General features: G+C 38.1%; 1 protein-coding gene across 3 annotated transcripts in view; it reads left to right on the top strand.

Annotated features, from left to right (window-relative positions):
* The window catches only part of CDK6 (cyclin dependent kinase 6), a 236288-nt gene extending 224535 nt beyond the window's left edge, over positions 1 to 11753 (top strand). For all 3 annotated transcript variants that reach the window (XM_050785352.1, XM_050785354.1, XM_050785353.1), the window contains exon 8: positions 1379 to 11753. In XM_050785352.1, coding sequence (XP_050641309.1) covers positions 1379 to 1525 — 147 coding nt within the window. In that variant the 3' untranslated portion in view covers positions 1526 to 11753. The remainder of the gene's footprint in view (positions 1 to 1378) is intronic.
* Positions 11754 to 16009: the final 4256 nt, after the last annotated feature.

Below are 16009 nucleotides of genomic sequence, written 5' to 3'. Positions count from 1 at the left end.
TCCTTTCCTAATGCCATTACCTAATTTTCTCCTTCTTGGACTCTGGGAAAAGAGAACTCATGATCAGGAATTTTGCCCCTGCTCTCCAGTCCTTTGGGAATTCAGCCCTTGCAAAGCTTTTCTAGAGATATTTATTGCTGTAACAGACAGTTGGAACCTTTCTACAAACAAGCTCTTTCTTCCACTTGCCCTTTAGCTCTTGATGTTCAGAAGATCCTATAGGGAGGCTAGCAACCATGGACTGAAGGGGAGCTCAGGATAAATCAGATTTCAGAGGACCCAAGAATTTGCCTGAAATACACATAGAACTTTCTGTTTGTATTTGTTTTTAAGCTTTCGATGCAATATTAGAGAGGTCCCTAATCCAGTTGGAACCTGACTAGGACTGTTGGCAGGAGTCCTATTAATATCATGGTTATGCAGACCTCTTAAGTGGAAGAGTTCTTCCATTAACCATGATAATGTAAAGTCTGTAAATTACATAGAAGACTGGAATGCACAGACATTTCATATACTCAGTTCACTTTAGGATGGAGAAGCCGATGTGGCTTTCCTGCTACTTGTGAACTCCTGGGGCAATGAGGAGGTCTTACTCATCACTATTTAGTGCTTGCCACCTGCTAGGCACCCAGCAGGAGGCGTTGGTGGAAGGAGAGGTGGAGGATTTGAGTAACAAGATTACCTGAAGTAGGGGTGGAAATGAGACTGAAATTAGGGACACATTCTAATTTAGGTATGGACAGTTTGGGAACAGAGACTGCTGCTACTGCAAATATTTCCCTTTCCCTCCTTTCACCTTCTACCTCAGTAGCCCAGCCAAACTGCCCAAACCACTTGACTAGGACCAGGAGCTTCTTAAGTGCAAGCATCAGCTCATTCACCTTGGTAGCCCTACACTTGAGCTGTCAGCCTGGAACAGAGTTTAGTGACTCAAACTGAATCTAATGGTCCCCTGAGAGAGCTACTGCTAGCCTTGTGGCACCTTGTTATTAATTAGAAGGAAGATATCCCTGCCTCTGAGTGGTGTAACCTTGGGGCAGGGTAAGAAGTTGCAGTGAAGACTCCAACTGTAGCACTAAGTTTGCCAGCACTGGAAGAATTACTAAATAAAGTTATATGCATACTTTAATGGCTTACAGAGAAATCCTGGGCAGGAAACAGCCCATAGGCACCCCAAAGGGTCTTCTCCTGAGGGGCATTTTATACATTAGGGATATATGTGAGTACTGTCTCCATATTATTTAGTGTCCCTTTAAATAAATACTCATTCCCATTCTAGATGTGCTTAACATGACAGTGAATAAAGGGATAACTCTGTAAGTACATTATCTACATTGATGTGTTGTATATCAACCAATTATTTTTTTCTTTATTACAGAAGTGTTTGACATTTAACCCAGCCAAAAGAATATCAGCCTACAGTGCCCTGTCTCACCCATACTTCCAGGACCTGGAGAGGTGCAAAGAAAACCTGGATTCCCACCTGCCGCCCAGCCAGAACACCTCGGAGCTGAATACAGCCTGAGGCCTCAGCAGCTGCCTTAAGCTGATCCTGCGGAGAACACCCTTGGTGGCTCAAGGGTCCCCCTTAGCAAGCCCTGCAGAGCTGTGGAGGATTGCCTGTCTGGAGGCCTTCCAGCTGCCGTCTTCTGGACAGGCTCTGCTTCTCCAAGGAAACCGCCAGTTTACTGTTTTGAAATCAATGCAAGAGTGATTGCAGCTTTATGTTCGTTTGTTTGTTTGTTTGTCTGTTTGTTTCAAGAACCTGGAAAAATTCCAGAAGAAGAGAAGCTGCTGACCAATTGTGCTGCCATTTCATTTTTCTAACCTTGAATGCTGCCAGTGTGGAGTGGGTAATCCAGGCACAGCTGAGTTATGATGTAATCTCTCTGCAGCTGCCGGGCCTGATTTGGTACTTTTGAGCATGTGTGCGTGTGTGTGTGTGTGTGTGTGAGAGAGAGAGAGATTCTGTGATCTCTTAAAGTGTTACTTTTTGTAAACGGCAAGAACGATTCAGTTTTAAAGACTCAAGGTGATCGATAAATAACAGGCATTTGTTCACTGAAGGTGATCCACCAAAATGGTCTTCTCAAATTAGACAGTTAACCCTAGAAAGTTAACCCCATGTCCTCAGCATTTCTTTTCTGGCCAAAAGCAGTAAATTTGCTAGCAGTAAAAGGTGAAGTTTTATACACACAGCAAAAAGGAGAAAAAAATTCTAGTATATTTTAAGAGATGTGCATGCATTCTATTTAGTCTTCAAAACGCTGAATTTACTTGTTGTAAGTCTATTTTAACCTGTATGATATCATGCTTTATCATTTCTTTTGGAAAATACCCTGTAAGCTTTTTATTACTTGCCATAGATTTAGGGAGTGTATCTCAGATAGATTTTTAAAAAAAAAATAGAAAGCCTTTATTTCCTGGTTTGAAATTCCTTTATTCCCTTTTTTGTTGTTGTTGTTGTTGTTGTTTGTTGTTACTTCGTTTTTGTTTTTAGGAATTTGTCAGAAACTCTTTCCTGTTTTGGTTTGGAGAGTAGTTCTCTCTCTAACTAGAGACAGGAGTGGCCTTGAAATTTTCCTCATCTATTACACTGTATTTTCTGCCACACACTGCCTTGTTGGCAAAGTATCCATCTTGTCTATCTCCCAGCACTTCTGAAATATATTGCTACCATTGTATAACTAATAACAGATTGCTTAAGCTTTTCCCATGCACCACCTGTTTGCTTGCTCTCAATGAACCTTTCATAAATTCGCAGTCTCAGATTATGGTTTATGGCCTCAATTCTGCAAACCTAACAGGGTCCCATATGTTCTCACTCTAATGCAGTCCTTCTACCTGGTGTTCACTTTTGTTACCTAAATAATGAGTAGGATCTTGTTTTGTTTTATCACCAGCACACAGATTGCTATAAACTATTACTTTGTGTTTTACATTTTTATAGAAGATATTGTCAGTGTCTTTATCTGAGGGTATGTCTTTAGCTATGTTTTAGGGCTATACATTTACTCTATCAAATGATCTTTTCTCCATCCCCCAGGCTGTGCTTGTTTCTAGTGCCTTGTGCTCACTCCTGCTCTCTACAGAGCCAGCCTGGCCTGGGCATTGTAAACAGCTTTTCCTTTTTCTCTTACTGTTTTCTCTACAGTCCTTTATATTTCATACCATCTCTGCCTTATAAGTGGTTTAGTGCTCAGTTGGCTGTAGTAACCAGAGGACACAGAAAGTATCTTTTGGAAAGTTTAGCCACCTGTGCTTTCTGACTCATAGTGCATGCAACAGTTAGATCATGCAACAGTTAGATCATGTTTAGAGTTAGGATTTTCAAAGAATGGAGGTTGCTGCACTCAGAAAATAATTCAGATGATGTTTATGCATTATCAAGTTGTACTGAATTCTTTGCAGCTTATTATGATATATGACTATCTTGAACAAGAGAAGAAACTAGGAGATGTTTCTCCTGAAGAGCTTTTGGGGTTGGGAACTATTCTTTTTTAATTGCTGTACTAAACATTGTTCTAATTCAGTAGCTTGAGGAACAGGAACATTGTTTTCTAGAGCAAGATAATAAAGAAGATGGGCCATACGAATGTTTTCTACTTTCCTTGTGACAACATTGATTACGTGTTGTCAGTACTATAAATGCTTGAGATATAATGAATCCATAGCATTCAAGGTCAGGTCTACTCAAAGTCTCACATAGAAAAGTGAGTTCTGCCTTTCCTTTGATCAAGGGTCAAAATACAAAGACATTTTTGCTGGGGCCTAGAAATTGAGTTTAAAAACTCATGCACTGATTCATCATGAGCTTTTTGGTTAGTATTCATGGCTAGAGTGAACATAACTTTAGTTTTTGCTGTTGTAAAACTGTTTTCATAAGTTCACTCAAGAAAAATGCAGCTTTTCTGAACTGGAATTTTTCAGCATTCTTTAGAATTTTAAATGAGTAGAGAGCTCAACTTTTATTTCTAGCATGTGCTTTTGACTCATTTCTAGGCAGTGCTTGTAAAGAAAAATTGAAGCACAAACCTTCTGGCATTCAATCGTTGGCAAATTATCTTCTGATGACACAGAATGAAAGGACATCTCAGCCTCTCTGAACTTTGTAAAAATCTGTCCCCAGTTCTTCCATCGGTGTAGTTGTTGCATTTGAGTGAATACTCTCTTGATTTATGTATTTTATGTCCAGATTCGCCATTTCTGAAATCCAGATCCAACACAAGCAGTCTTGCCATTAGGGCATTTTGAAGCATATAGTAGAGTAAGAACTTAGTGACTACAGCTTATTCTTCTGTAACATATGGTTTCAAACATCTTTGCCAAAAGCTAGGCAGTGGTGAACTGAAAAGGGCGTTTTGCCCCAAGGTTACACTGAAGCAGCTCATAGCAAGTAAAAATATTGTGACAGATTTGAAATCATGTTTGCATTTCATAGTAGGACCAGTACAAGAATGTTCCTGCTAGTTTCTGTTTGATGTTTGGTTCTGGTGGCCCAGGCATTTGGGAACTGTTGCACAGGGTGGAGGCAAAACAACCTACATATAAAAAGAGAAAAAGAGAAACTTGTCCATTTAGCTTTTATAAGAAATCCCATGGCAAAGGGTAATAAAAAGGACCTAATCTTAAAAACACAATTTGCAAGTGCTTGTAAGAGCCCAATGGGTTGGAGCCTCCCACTTTCTCCCTCCTTTGAAGTGGATGGGAACTCAAGTTGCAAAGAACCTATTTTGGAAGAAAGCTCGGGGCCATTTCAGCCCCCTGTATTCTCACGATTTTTCTCTCAGGAAGCACACACTGTGAATGGCAGACGTTTCATTTAGCCCCAGGTAACTTACTAAAAATAGCTAAAAATTATTCACCTAAGAATAGAATCTCAGCATTGTGTTAAATAAAAATGAAAGCTTTAGAGGGCACAAGATGTTCCTATCTTAAATAAAGCATGTTTCTTTTCTATAGAGAAATGTATAGTTTGACTCTCCAGAATGTGGTTCTATGCATCTTGATGAGAAAACTCTTAAATAGTACCAAACATTTTGAACTTTAAATTATGTATTTAAAGTGAGTGTTTAAGAAACTGTAGCTGCTTCTTTTAAAAGTAGTGCCTATTAAAGTCAGTAATGGCAATTATTGTTCCATTGTGGAAATTAAATTATGTAAGCTTCCTAATATCATAAACATATTAAAATTCTTCTGTCTAAAATACTGCTTTTCTCTTAAGTGACAATTTCACTATTCTTATGATAAGCACATGAGAGTGTCTTACATTTTCCAAAAGCAGGCTTTAATTGCATAGTTGGGTCTAGGAAAAAATAATATTAAAAGTTAATATGCCACCATAATTACTTAATTATGTTAGTATAGAAACTACAGAATATTTACCTTGGAAAGAAAATATTGGAATATTATCATAAACTCTTGGATATTTATATAATTCAAAAGAATGCATGTTTCACATTGTGACAGATAAAGATGTTATATGATTTCTAAGGCTTTAAAAATTATTCATAAAACAGTGGGCAATAGATAAAGGAAATTCTGGAGAAAATGAAGGTATTTAAAAGGTAGTTTCAAAGCTATATATATTTTGAAGGATATATTCTTTATGAACAAATACTATTGTAAGAATTTATACTAAGGTCATCTGGCAACTGTAGGATTAATGGTCAAAAACAAATGTTATGGAGAAGCTGTTCCAAGCAAACTAAATTATCTGTACTTTTTTTCTCATTTCAAGGGAAGAGGCAGCCACATGAAGCAATACTTCTTACACATGCCTAAGAATGTTCATTGAAAAAATAAAAATAAATTTTTAAAAGGCATGTGTTTCCTATGCCACCAATACTTTTTAAAAATTGTGAACCTTACCCAAAACCATTTATCATGTCCATTAAGTACATTTGGGCACATAATTAGGAAGATATTTGCATGTTCCTTCTCCACAGTGGAAAAACTTATTGAGGCTACCAAAGCCTGGCAAGAAATGTAAGTCCTCAGAGTAATTAAAAATGGTGTTTTCCTCAAAAGCATGAGAAACTAACATTTTCATTTCTTATTGACTCCCTTTATCAATGCAATTCACAACCCAGTTTTAATACATACCTATATCTCAAGCATTTCTATCTTGTACTTTTTCAGAAAATAAACCAAAAATAATCCTTTGGCCTCTCTATCTTCTGATCTTTGTTAAGTAACAGAAATGTAGAAACAGAAGGGGTCCAATTTTTACATGTTTTTTCTCAACTAGTCTTTCTGGGAATTTTTGTTTATTTTCTTAATGAAGTACCAAACAGCTTTTCAAAATATTTTCTATTTCTTAGCATTCCCAGGAAGTTATAACATTTAGATAAATGAGTAGAAGTGGACTTCCTTCAACATATTGTTACCTTGTCTATCCTTAGGAAGAAAACAAGAGCCACCTGAAAATATAGGCTCTTTTCGAGAATCTGCTGAAATACTATTACAGCAATTTGAAGTTAATATGGTAGGAAAGGAAGGTGGCTTTTCTTGCAAAAGTCTTTCTAAACATTCACACTGTCCTAAGAGATGAGCTTTCTTGTTTTATTCCAGTATATTCCACAAGGTGGCACTTTTAGAGAAAAACAAATCCGATGAAGACTAAAGAGTTACTTCTAAAAGAGATTTCATTCTAACTTTATTTTTCTGTGCATATTTAACTCTTTCCTAGCACTTCGTTTTTGGGATGATTAATAGTCTTTATAATGTTCTGTAACTTCAATATTTTACTTGTTACCTAGGTTCTGAACAATTGTCTGCAAATAAATTGTGCTTAAAGATGGATAATATATCCATTTTGATCATTTAAGTAAAGAAAGCCTAGTCATTCACTTAGGAAAAAAAATTTTTAAGTACCCAATTACCTTACTTTTCTAGATTAAAACAGGCTTACTTACTAAAAAGGCAGCCCTCATCTGTGAACAGGATAGTTTCGTTAGAAGTATAAAACTCCTTTAGTGGCTCCAGTTAAAACACTCATACTCTCTCTGCTGCTTTCATATTCCCTAGCATGGTGGCCTTCCAACACTGATTAAATTTTAAAATGCTAATTTAAAGATCAGGTGAGCAAAATGAGTAGCATCAGTAATTCGGTAGACAAAACTTTTGTCTGAAGAATTGCTATATTGAAACAGAGCCCTTAAATACCAAAAGACCAGGTAATTTTAACATTTGTGGAATCACAAATGTAAATTCCTAAGAAGCTCTAATTTTTAAAAAAAAAATAGGTCTAAGTATATGAGCATAACAACTTAGGAGTGTGTCTATATACTTTGTTCACTTTTGAAGTTTTTTGGCAACTATATTTTTTAAATTCACAAGTCTACTTAAAGACTTCTTATCCCCCAGATGATTAAGTTAATTTTAGAAGTCACCTTCCTCACAACAGTGTCACTTGAAATTTAGTAGGGAAGGTTATTGCAGTATTTTTCAGAGTTTCCTTAGCACAGCACCACAGAAAGCAGCTTATTCCTTATGAGTGGCAGACACGCGACGGTGCCTGCCCAACTTTGCTCCAGAGTGGCAAGCAGATGAGTCTCAGTAATTCATACTGAACCAAAATACCACATACACTAGGGGCAGTCAGAAACTGACTGAGAAATCCCCCGCCTCATTCGCCCCTCTACTCCCAGGAACTAGAGTCCAGTTAAAGCCCCTATGTGAAAGGCCGAATTCCACCCCCGGGTTTGTTATCACAGTGGCCAGTCTGAACCCTATTTGCTCGCGTTCAAAACTTGACTCCCACTTGAAAGCCTTCCGGGCGCGCTGCCTCGTTGCCCCGCCCCTTTGGCAGGAGAGTGGCAGTGGGCGAGGCCGGGCTGGGACCCCGCCTCCCGCTCACCTGCCGGTGCCTGAAATTATGTGCGGCCCGGCGGGCTGCTTTCCGAGGTCAGAGTGCCCTGCTGCTGTCTCAGAGGCATCTGTTCTGCAAATCTTAGGAAGAAATATGTCCCTAGAAGCAAACGGGTGTCTTCTGTGCATAAATAAGTACAACACAATTCTCCGAAAGTTCGGGTAAAAAGAGATGCGGTAGCAGCTGCTCTTTGTGAAGCTGTCTACCCTGCATCTCTCAGGCGCTAAGCTCAGTTTTTGTTTTTGTTTTTGTTTTTTTTTAAGAAAAGATGTATAATTGCAGGAAATATTTTTTATTTTTTTATTTTCCATCATTCTACATATGTGATGGTGAAAGATATGCCTGGAAAAGTTTTGTTTTGAAAAGTTATTTTCTGCTTTGTCTTCAGTTGGCAAAAGCTCCCAATTCTTTAGGTTCCCTTCCTTTTCTCTCTTTTTCTTTGTTAGGCAATTAAAGGTGTGTAAACAAATTATCTCGTGTAGCAGGGGATTTTCATGTTGAGAGGAATCTTCTGTGTGAGTTGTTTGGTCACACAAATAACCCTTTCTCAATTTTAGGAGTTTGGATTGTCAAATGTAGGTTTTTCTCAAAGGGGACATATAACTGTACATATTGACTGCCAAGAACTATGACTGTAGCACTAATCAGCAAAGAGCCACACAATTATTTAATTTCTAACTCTCTGTGGTTCCTAGCAAAATTCCATTGATGTGCTTAGGTTAAAGTTCTGAAGATACCCGTTGTACTCTTACTTGAAAGTTTCTAATCTTAAGTTTTATGAAATGCAATAATATGTATCAGCTAGCAATATTCCTGTGATCACCAACAACTCTCAGTTTGACCTTAAAGTCTGAATGATAAAACAGATTCCAGCGGTAATACATTTCTTGAACCTCCCAGTGCATTATATATCTTTTCATTCTGATCCTGTGTTTGCAAAAATACACACATGTATATCATAGTTCCTCACTTTTTATTCATTTGTTTTCCTATTACCTGTAGTAAATATATTAGTTAGTACATGGAATTTATAGCATCAGCTATCCCCAGGAACAGCACCTGACAGGCGGGGAATTTTTTTCAAGTTGTTCTACATTTGCATAAATTATTTCTATTATTATTCATGTATATTATTTATTTCTGAATCACACTAGTCCTGTGAAAGTACAACTGAAGGCAGAAAGTGTTAGGACTTTGCATCTAACGTTCCTTATCATGGTATTGATGAACCTAAGAAAATAAAAATTAGACTAAGCCCCCAAATAAGCTGCATGCATTTTTAACATAACTAGTAGATTTGAATATATAGATGTAGTATTTTGGGTATCTAAGTGTTTTATCATTATGTAAAGGAATTAAAGTAAAAGACTTTGTAGTTTTTATTAAATATGCATATAGTAGAGTGTGAAAATACAGCAAAAATAAAAACTAAAGGTAGAAAAGCATTTTAGATATGTCTTAATTTAGGAACTGTGCCAGGTGGCCCTCGGAATAGATTTCAGGCAGAGACCAGTGCCTGGTGGTGCCTCCTCTTGTCTGCCCTCATGAAGAAGCTTCCCTCACGTGATGTAGTGCCCTCGTAGGTGTCATGTGCAGTAATGGGAACAGGCAGTACTGTTGAGAGGAGAGCAGTGTGAGAGTTTTTCTGTAGAAGCAGAACTATTAGCTTGTACCTTGAGGCTTCAAGAACGTGTCAGATGGAGAAGTCCAAGTTTCCATGCTTCAGGCAACTTGGCTGTGTATAGAAGCAATCCAGCGTGGTAATAAAAAGCAAGGATTGCCTGTATAATTTATTATAAAATAAAAGGGATTTTAACAACCAACTACTCCCAACACCTCAAAAGCTTGTTGCATTTTTTGGTATTTGAGGTTTTTATCTGAAGGTTAAAGGGCAAGTGTTTGGTATCGAAGAGCAGTATGTGTTAAGAAAAGAACAATATTGGTTCCCATAGAGTGCAAATTAGAACTAGAGAGTTTTATAGGATTATCATTTTGAGATGTGTTAAAGTAGGTTTTCACTGTAAAAATGTATTAGTGTTTCTGCATTGCCATAGGGCCTGGTTAAAACTTTATCTTACGTTTCAGGAAGACTGTCACACACAGTAAGCTTTTTTCCTTCTGATTTATAGTAGAAAATGTTTTGAAAGTAAAAAAAAAAAATCTAATTTGGAAATTTGACTTGTTTCTGTGTTTGAAATCACGGTTCTAGAAATGTAAAAATTGTGTATATCAGATACTAATCTAGGCTGTGTGAACCAGCCCAAGATGACCAACATCCCCACACCTCTACATCTCTGTCTCCTGCATCTCTTCCTCTCTACCACTAAAGTGTTCCCTGCTACCATCCTGGCCTGTCCACATGGTGCTCTCCATCCTCCTCCACATTACGGACCACAGGTGTGCCTTTCTAGGCCTGGCCACCACTCCCAACTTGACCTAGCCACAAATATCTAGAGATGGTTCCTAATGCTGGGCACAGACTGTGCTCATGGCACCCATTAGAAATGCCTCTAGCATCTTTACGCATCTTGATTTTTAAACCAAGACATTGTACAGAGCATTCAGTTTTGGCTGTGGTACCAAGAGAAAAACTAATCAAGAATATAAACCACATTCCAGGCTGCTGTTTTCTCTCCATCTACAGGCCACACTTTTACTGTATTTCTTCATACTTGAAATTCATTCTGCTATTTTCATATCAGGGTACAGACTTATAAGGGTGCATGTTCCTTAAAGGTGCATAATTATTCTCATTCCGTTTGCTTATATTGCTACAGAATGCTCTGTTTTGGTGCTTTGAGTTCTGCAGACCCAAGAAGCAGTGTGGAAATTCACTGCCTAGAACACAGTCTTATAAGAATGTTGGCAGGTGACTTGGTATCAGATGTTGCTTCTTCTCTTTTCTCTGTATACAAGATTGAGAGTTACCACACTGGCCTGTCAGGTCCACCCTGTGGGTGCAGCACAGCTCTCTGAAAGCAAGAACTTTCCTACCTATTCTAACATTTTTGCCCTCTAAGAAAAAGGGCCTCAGGTATGGTATAGACATAGCAAGAGGGGAAGGGCTGTCTCACTCTAGCAACCATCCCTCCATTCCACACAGAAAGCCCTCTGGAAGCAAAAGAAGAAGAAAGAAAGAAAGTTTATCTCTAAGGCTACTGTCTTCAGAATGCTCTGAGCTAAATGCTCTTGCTCCCTTCCCAAGAGGCAGATGAAAATACAGCCCAGTTTATCTAGACCCTTCCCATCTGAAGAGGAGGATAGAAAAATAGGTAAATATGTAATGTAAAATATGTCATTCAAGGACCACCAAAACTTTCATGAAGTACCCTATCATTAAAAATCTGTTTTTAAAAGTAGCTCAAGCAAGGGATGCTTTGTGACCCAGGGTTTCTGAAGTCAGATAGCCATTCTTGCCTGCCCCTTATTCTGACTTACTGGGAAAGGGAGAACTGCAGTGGTGTTTCTGTTGCAGTGGCAAAGGTAACATGTCAGAAAATTCAGAGGGTTGCATACCAATAATCCTTTGGAAACTGGATGTCTTACTGGGTGCTAGAATGCAAATTTAGGTATTTATTGTCAGATGATGAAATTCATTGTTTTTTTCAAAATTGGTGTTGAAATATCACTGTCCAGTGTGTTCACTTATGTGAAAGCTAAATTGAATGAAGCAAAAAGAGAAAATAGTTTGTATATTTGTCATACCTTTTGTATTTCTTACAATAAAAATATTGGTAGCAAATAAAAATAATAAAAACAATAATTTTAAACTGCTTTCTGGAGATGAATTATTCTCCTGGCTATTTTCTTTTTTACTTTAATGTAAAATGAGTATAACTGTAGTGAGTAAAAGTTCATTAAATTCCAAGTTTTAGCAGAATGTGTGTGTGTGGTTTTTTTTGTTTGTTTTGTTTTTTTGTTTTTTGTGTGGGTTTTTTTTTTTTTTTTTTTTTTTTTTTTGGTGCTTCTTATTTGCAACCTGGCCATAGATGTGGTAGAAAGAATGTGTTTTAAACTTTTACTTTAAGAGATTCCTTTTCAGTCTTCCAGTGTTTAAAAAGTAAATAGCAGTTAAGTGAGCATAGAACTCATTCAACAATTGGCTGGGCACGGTGGCTCATGCCTTTAATCCCAGCACTTTGGGAGGCCAAAGCAGGCGGATCACCAGAGGTCAGGTGTTCAAGACCAGACTGGCCAACATGGTGAAACCCTGTCTCTGCTAAAAAATACATGAAAACTAGCCGGCCATGGTGGCATACGCCTGTAATCCCAGCTACTCAGGAGGCTGAGGCAGGAGAATCGCTTGAATCTGGAAGGCGGAGGTTGCAGTGAGCTGAGATCGCACCACTGCACTCCTGCCTAAGCAACAGAGCAAGACTCTGTCTCAAAAAAAAAAAGAACTCATTCAACAATCATGCGTTGCTTGATGACTGGGATACAGTCTGAGAGATGCATTGTTAGGGGATGTCATCATTGTGAGAACATCATAGAGTGTACTTACACAAACCTAGATGGCATAGCCTACTACACACCTAGACTAGATGGTGTAGCCTAAGCCTCTTAGGCTACAAACCTGTATAGTATTGAATACTGTAGGCAATTGTAACACCTTGGTAAGTATTTGTGTATCTAAACATAGAAAAGGTACAGTCAAAATATGGTATAAAAGATAAAAAATTGTACACCTGCAAAGGACACTTACCATGAATGGAGCTTTCAGGACTGGAAGTTTCTCAGGATAAGTCAGTGAGTAGTGAACGAATGTGAAGGCCTAGGACATTACATCACTGTAGACTTTATAAACACTGTATACTTAGGTCACACTAAATTTATTTTAAATTTTTTCTTCAATAATAAATTAACCTTGGCTTACTGTAAATTTTTTAGTCTATAAACTTGAATTTTTTTAACTTTTTGACTTTTTTTTTTTTTTTTTTTTGAGACAGGGTCTCACTCTGTCACTCAGGCTGGAGTTCAGTGGCACCATCATGGCTCACTGCAGCCTCCACCTCCCAGGCTTAACCTATCCTCCCACTTCAGTCTCTCACCCCCAAGTAGCTGGGATTTCAGGGGCATGATTGACTCTTTCATAATAACACTTTATTTTTAAACACAAACACATTGCACAGCTATACAAAAATATTTTCTTTATTCTGTAAGATTTTTTCTACTTTTTATTTTTTTTATTTTTTTTACTCTTTAAACTGTTTCATTAAAAACTAAGATGCAAACACACACATTAGCCTAGGCCTACGCAGGGTCAGGGTTATCAATATCATTGTCTTCGACCTCTGTATCTTGTCTCACAGGAAGGACTTCAGGGGCAATAACACACATGGAGCTGTCATCTCCTGTGATAGTGCCTTCTGAAATACTTTCTGAAGGACCTGCCTCGGGCTATTTTACAATTAACTTTTTTTTATAAGTAGGAGTACACTCTCCCATTCACAATTGCTTCAAAGAGAATAAAATACCTAGGAATCCAACTTACAAAGGATGTGAAGGACCTCTTCAAGGAGAACTACAAACCACTGCTCAACTAAATAAAAGAGGACACAAACAAATGGAAGAAAATTCCATGCTCATGGATAGGAAGAATCAATATCGTGAAAATGGCCATACTGCCCAAGGTAATTTATAGATTCAATGCCATCCCCATCAAGCTGCTATTGACTTTCTTCACAGAATTGGAAAAAACTACTTTAAACTTCATATAGAACCAAAAAAGAGCCCGCATTGCCAAGACAATCCTAAGCCAAAAGAACAAAGCTGGAAGCATCACGCTACCTGACTTCAAACTATACTACAAGGCTACAGTAACCAAAACAGCATGGTACTGGTACCAAAACAGAGATATACACCAATGGAACAGAACAAAGCCCGCAGAAATAATACCACACATCTACAACCATCTGATCTTTGACAAAACTGACAAAAACAAGAAATGGGGAAAGGATTCCCTATTTAATAAATGACACTGGGAAAACTGGCTAGCCATATGTAGAAAGTTGAAACTGGATCCCTTCCTTACACCTTATATAAAAATTAATTCAAGATGGATTAAAGACTTAAATGTTAGACCTAAAACCATAAAAACCCTAGAAGAAAACCTAGCCTATACCATACAGGACATAGGCATGGACAAGGACTTCATGACTAAAACACCAAAAGCAATGGCAACAAAAGCCAAAATAGACAAACAGGATCTAATTAAACTAAAGAGCTTCTGCACAGCAAAAGAAACTACCATCAGAGTCAACAGGCAACCTACAGAATGGGAGAAAATTTTTACAATCTACCCATCTGACAAAGAGCTAATATCCAGAATCTACAAAGAACTTAAACAAATTTACAAGAAAAAATCAAACAACGCCATCAAAAAGTGGGCAAAGGACATGAACAGACACTTCTCAAAAGAAGACATTTATGCAACCAACAGACACATGAAAAAATGCTCATCATCACTGGCCATCAGAGAAATGCAAATCAAAACCACAATGAGATACCGTCTCACACCAGTTAGAATGGTGATCATTAAAATGTCAGGAAACAACAGGTGCTAGAGAGGATGTGGAGAAATAGGAACACTTTTACACTGTTGGTGGGACTGTAAAATAGTTCAACCATTATGGAAAACAGTATGGCGATTCCTCAAGGATCTAGAACTAGAAATAACATTTGACCTAGCCATCCCATTACTGGGCATATACCCAAAGGATTATAAATCATGTTGCTATAAAGACACATGCACACGTATGTTTACTGTGGCACTATTCACACAATAGCAAAGACTTGGAACCAATCCAAACGTCCATCAATGATAGACTGGATTAAGAAAATGTGGCACATATACACCATGGAATATATGCAGCCATAAAAAAGGATGTGTTCATGTCCTTTGTAGGGACGTGGATGAAGCTGGAAACCATCATTCTGAGCAAACTATCACAAGGACAAAAAAAACAAACACTGCATGTCCTCACGCATAGGTGGGAACTGAACACTGAGAACACCTGGACAGAGGAAGGGGAACATCACACACCGGGGCCTGTTGTGGGGTGGAGGGGAAGGGGAGGGATACCATTGGGAGATATACCTAATGTAGATGACGAATTGATGGGTGCAGCACACCAACATGGCACGTGTGTACATATGTAACAAACCTGCACGTTGTGCACGTGTACCCTAGAACTTAAAGTATAATAAAAATAAATAAATAGATAAAATAAGTAGGAGTACACTGTAGCAATGATTAAAAGTATAGTATAGTAAATACATAAATCAGTTACAGCCATTTATCATTATCACAAACATGAGTAATGTGTTACACTGTGACATCACTAGGCAATAGGAATTTTTCAGCTCCATTATAATCTCACCAGACCACCATTATATATGCAGTTCATCATTATGCAGTGCATGACTGTATTTATTGAACCCTCATTCGTTTACTATGCTAAGCACTGAAGTTACAAAAACGAGTAAGGCAATGGGCAGTCCTTTCAGAAGCTTACAGGAAAGAGAAGGGGCTGTGAAAAAGGTTTGTGTAAATAATTGCTAATCACCTGGAGATGAGCAAAGGTTTCACATTGGAAATCATGCTTGAGGGGACTCAGAAACAAAGAGCAATGATTTCCAGTTTCATGAGGAGAAATACTTTGCCCATGCAGAGGCCTGTGGTTTTATGAAACAGCAGGCAGGGAAGGTGAGGAGGCGGGTGAGACTGTGCCTGGGACAGTGGCCTTCAAATATCTGGATCATAACCTAGAGAAAGAAATAGAATCTGCCAGCATGAGCTGGTACACACATGCATACACACACACACACACACACACACGCACACACGGTGGATCATTTTCTTTGAAGCTGTGTACAAACAGCTCCTTTGGTTATCTCTGGTATTTGGTACTCACTTAGGACCACATTGCATTAAAAAAAGTCTAGTAGCCTTTTGCCATTGATTTTACCCTCTGGAGTGTCATCCCAAATTCCATTTGCTGTTGTCTAGGGAAGAACTCCTTATGCGGATGGCTCCCAGAAGGCCACATTTGTTCAAACTTACATCTTACAAAATGATGCTATGTGGTCCACACATTCTCTTTTCTATTTTATTATCTACTGCTCTGAAAATAACTG

This window comes from Macaca thibetana, chromosome 3, assembly GCF_024542745.1.
Source record: "Macaca thibetana thibetana isolate TM-01 chromosome 3, ASM2454274v1, whole genome shotgun sequence".
Lineage (NCBI taxonomy): Eukaryota > Metazoa > Chordata > Mammalia > Primates > Cercopithecidae > Macaca > Macaca thibetana.
The sequence above is the reverse complement of the archived record's forward strand: the minus strand, read 5'-3'. Positions and strand labels throughout refer to the sequence as shown.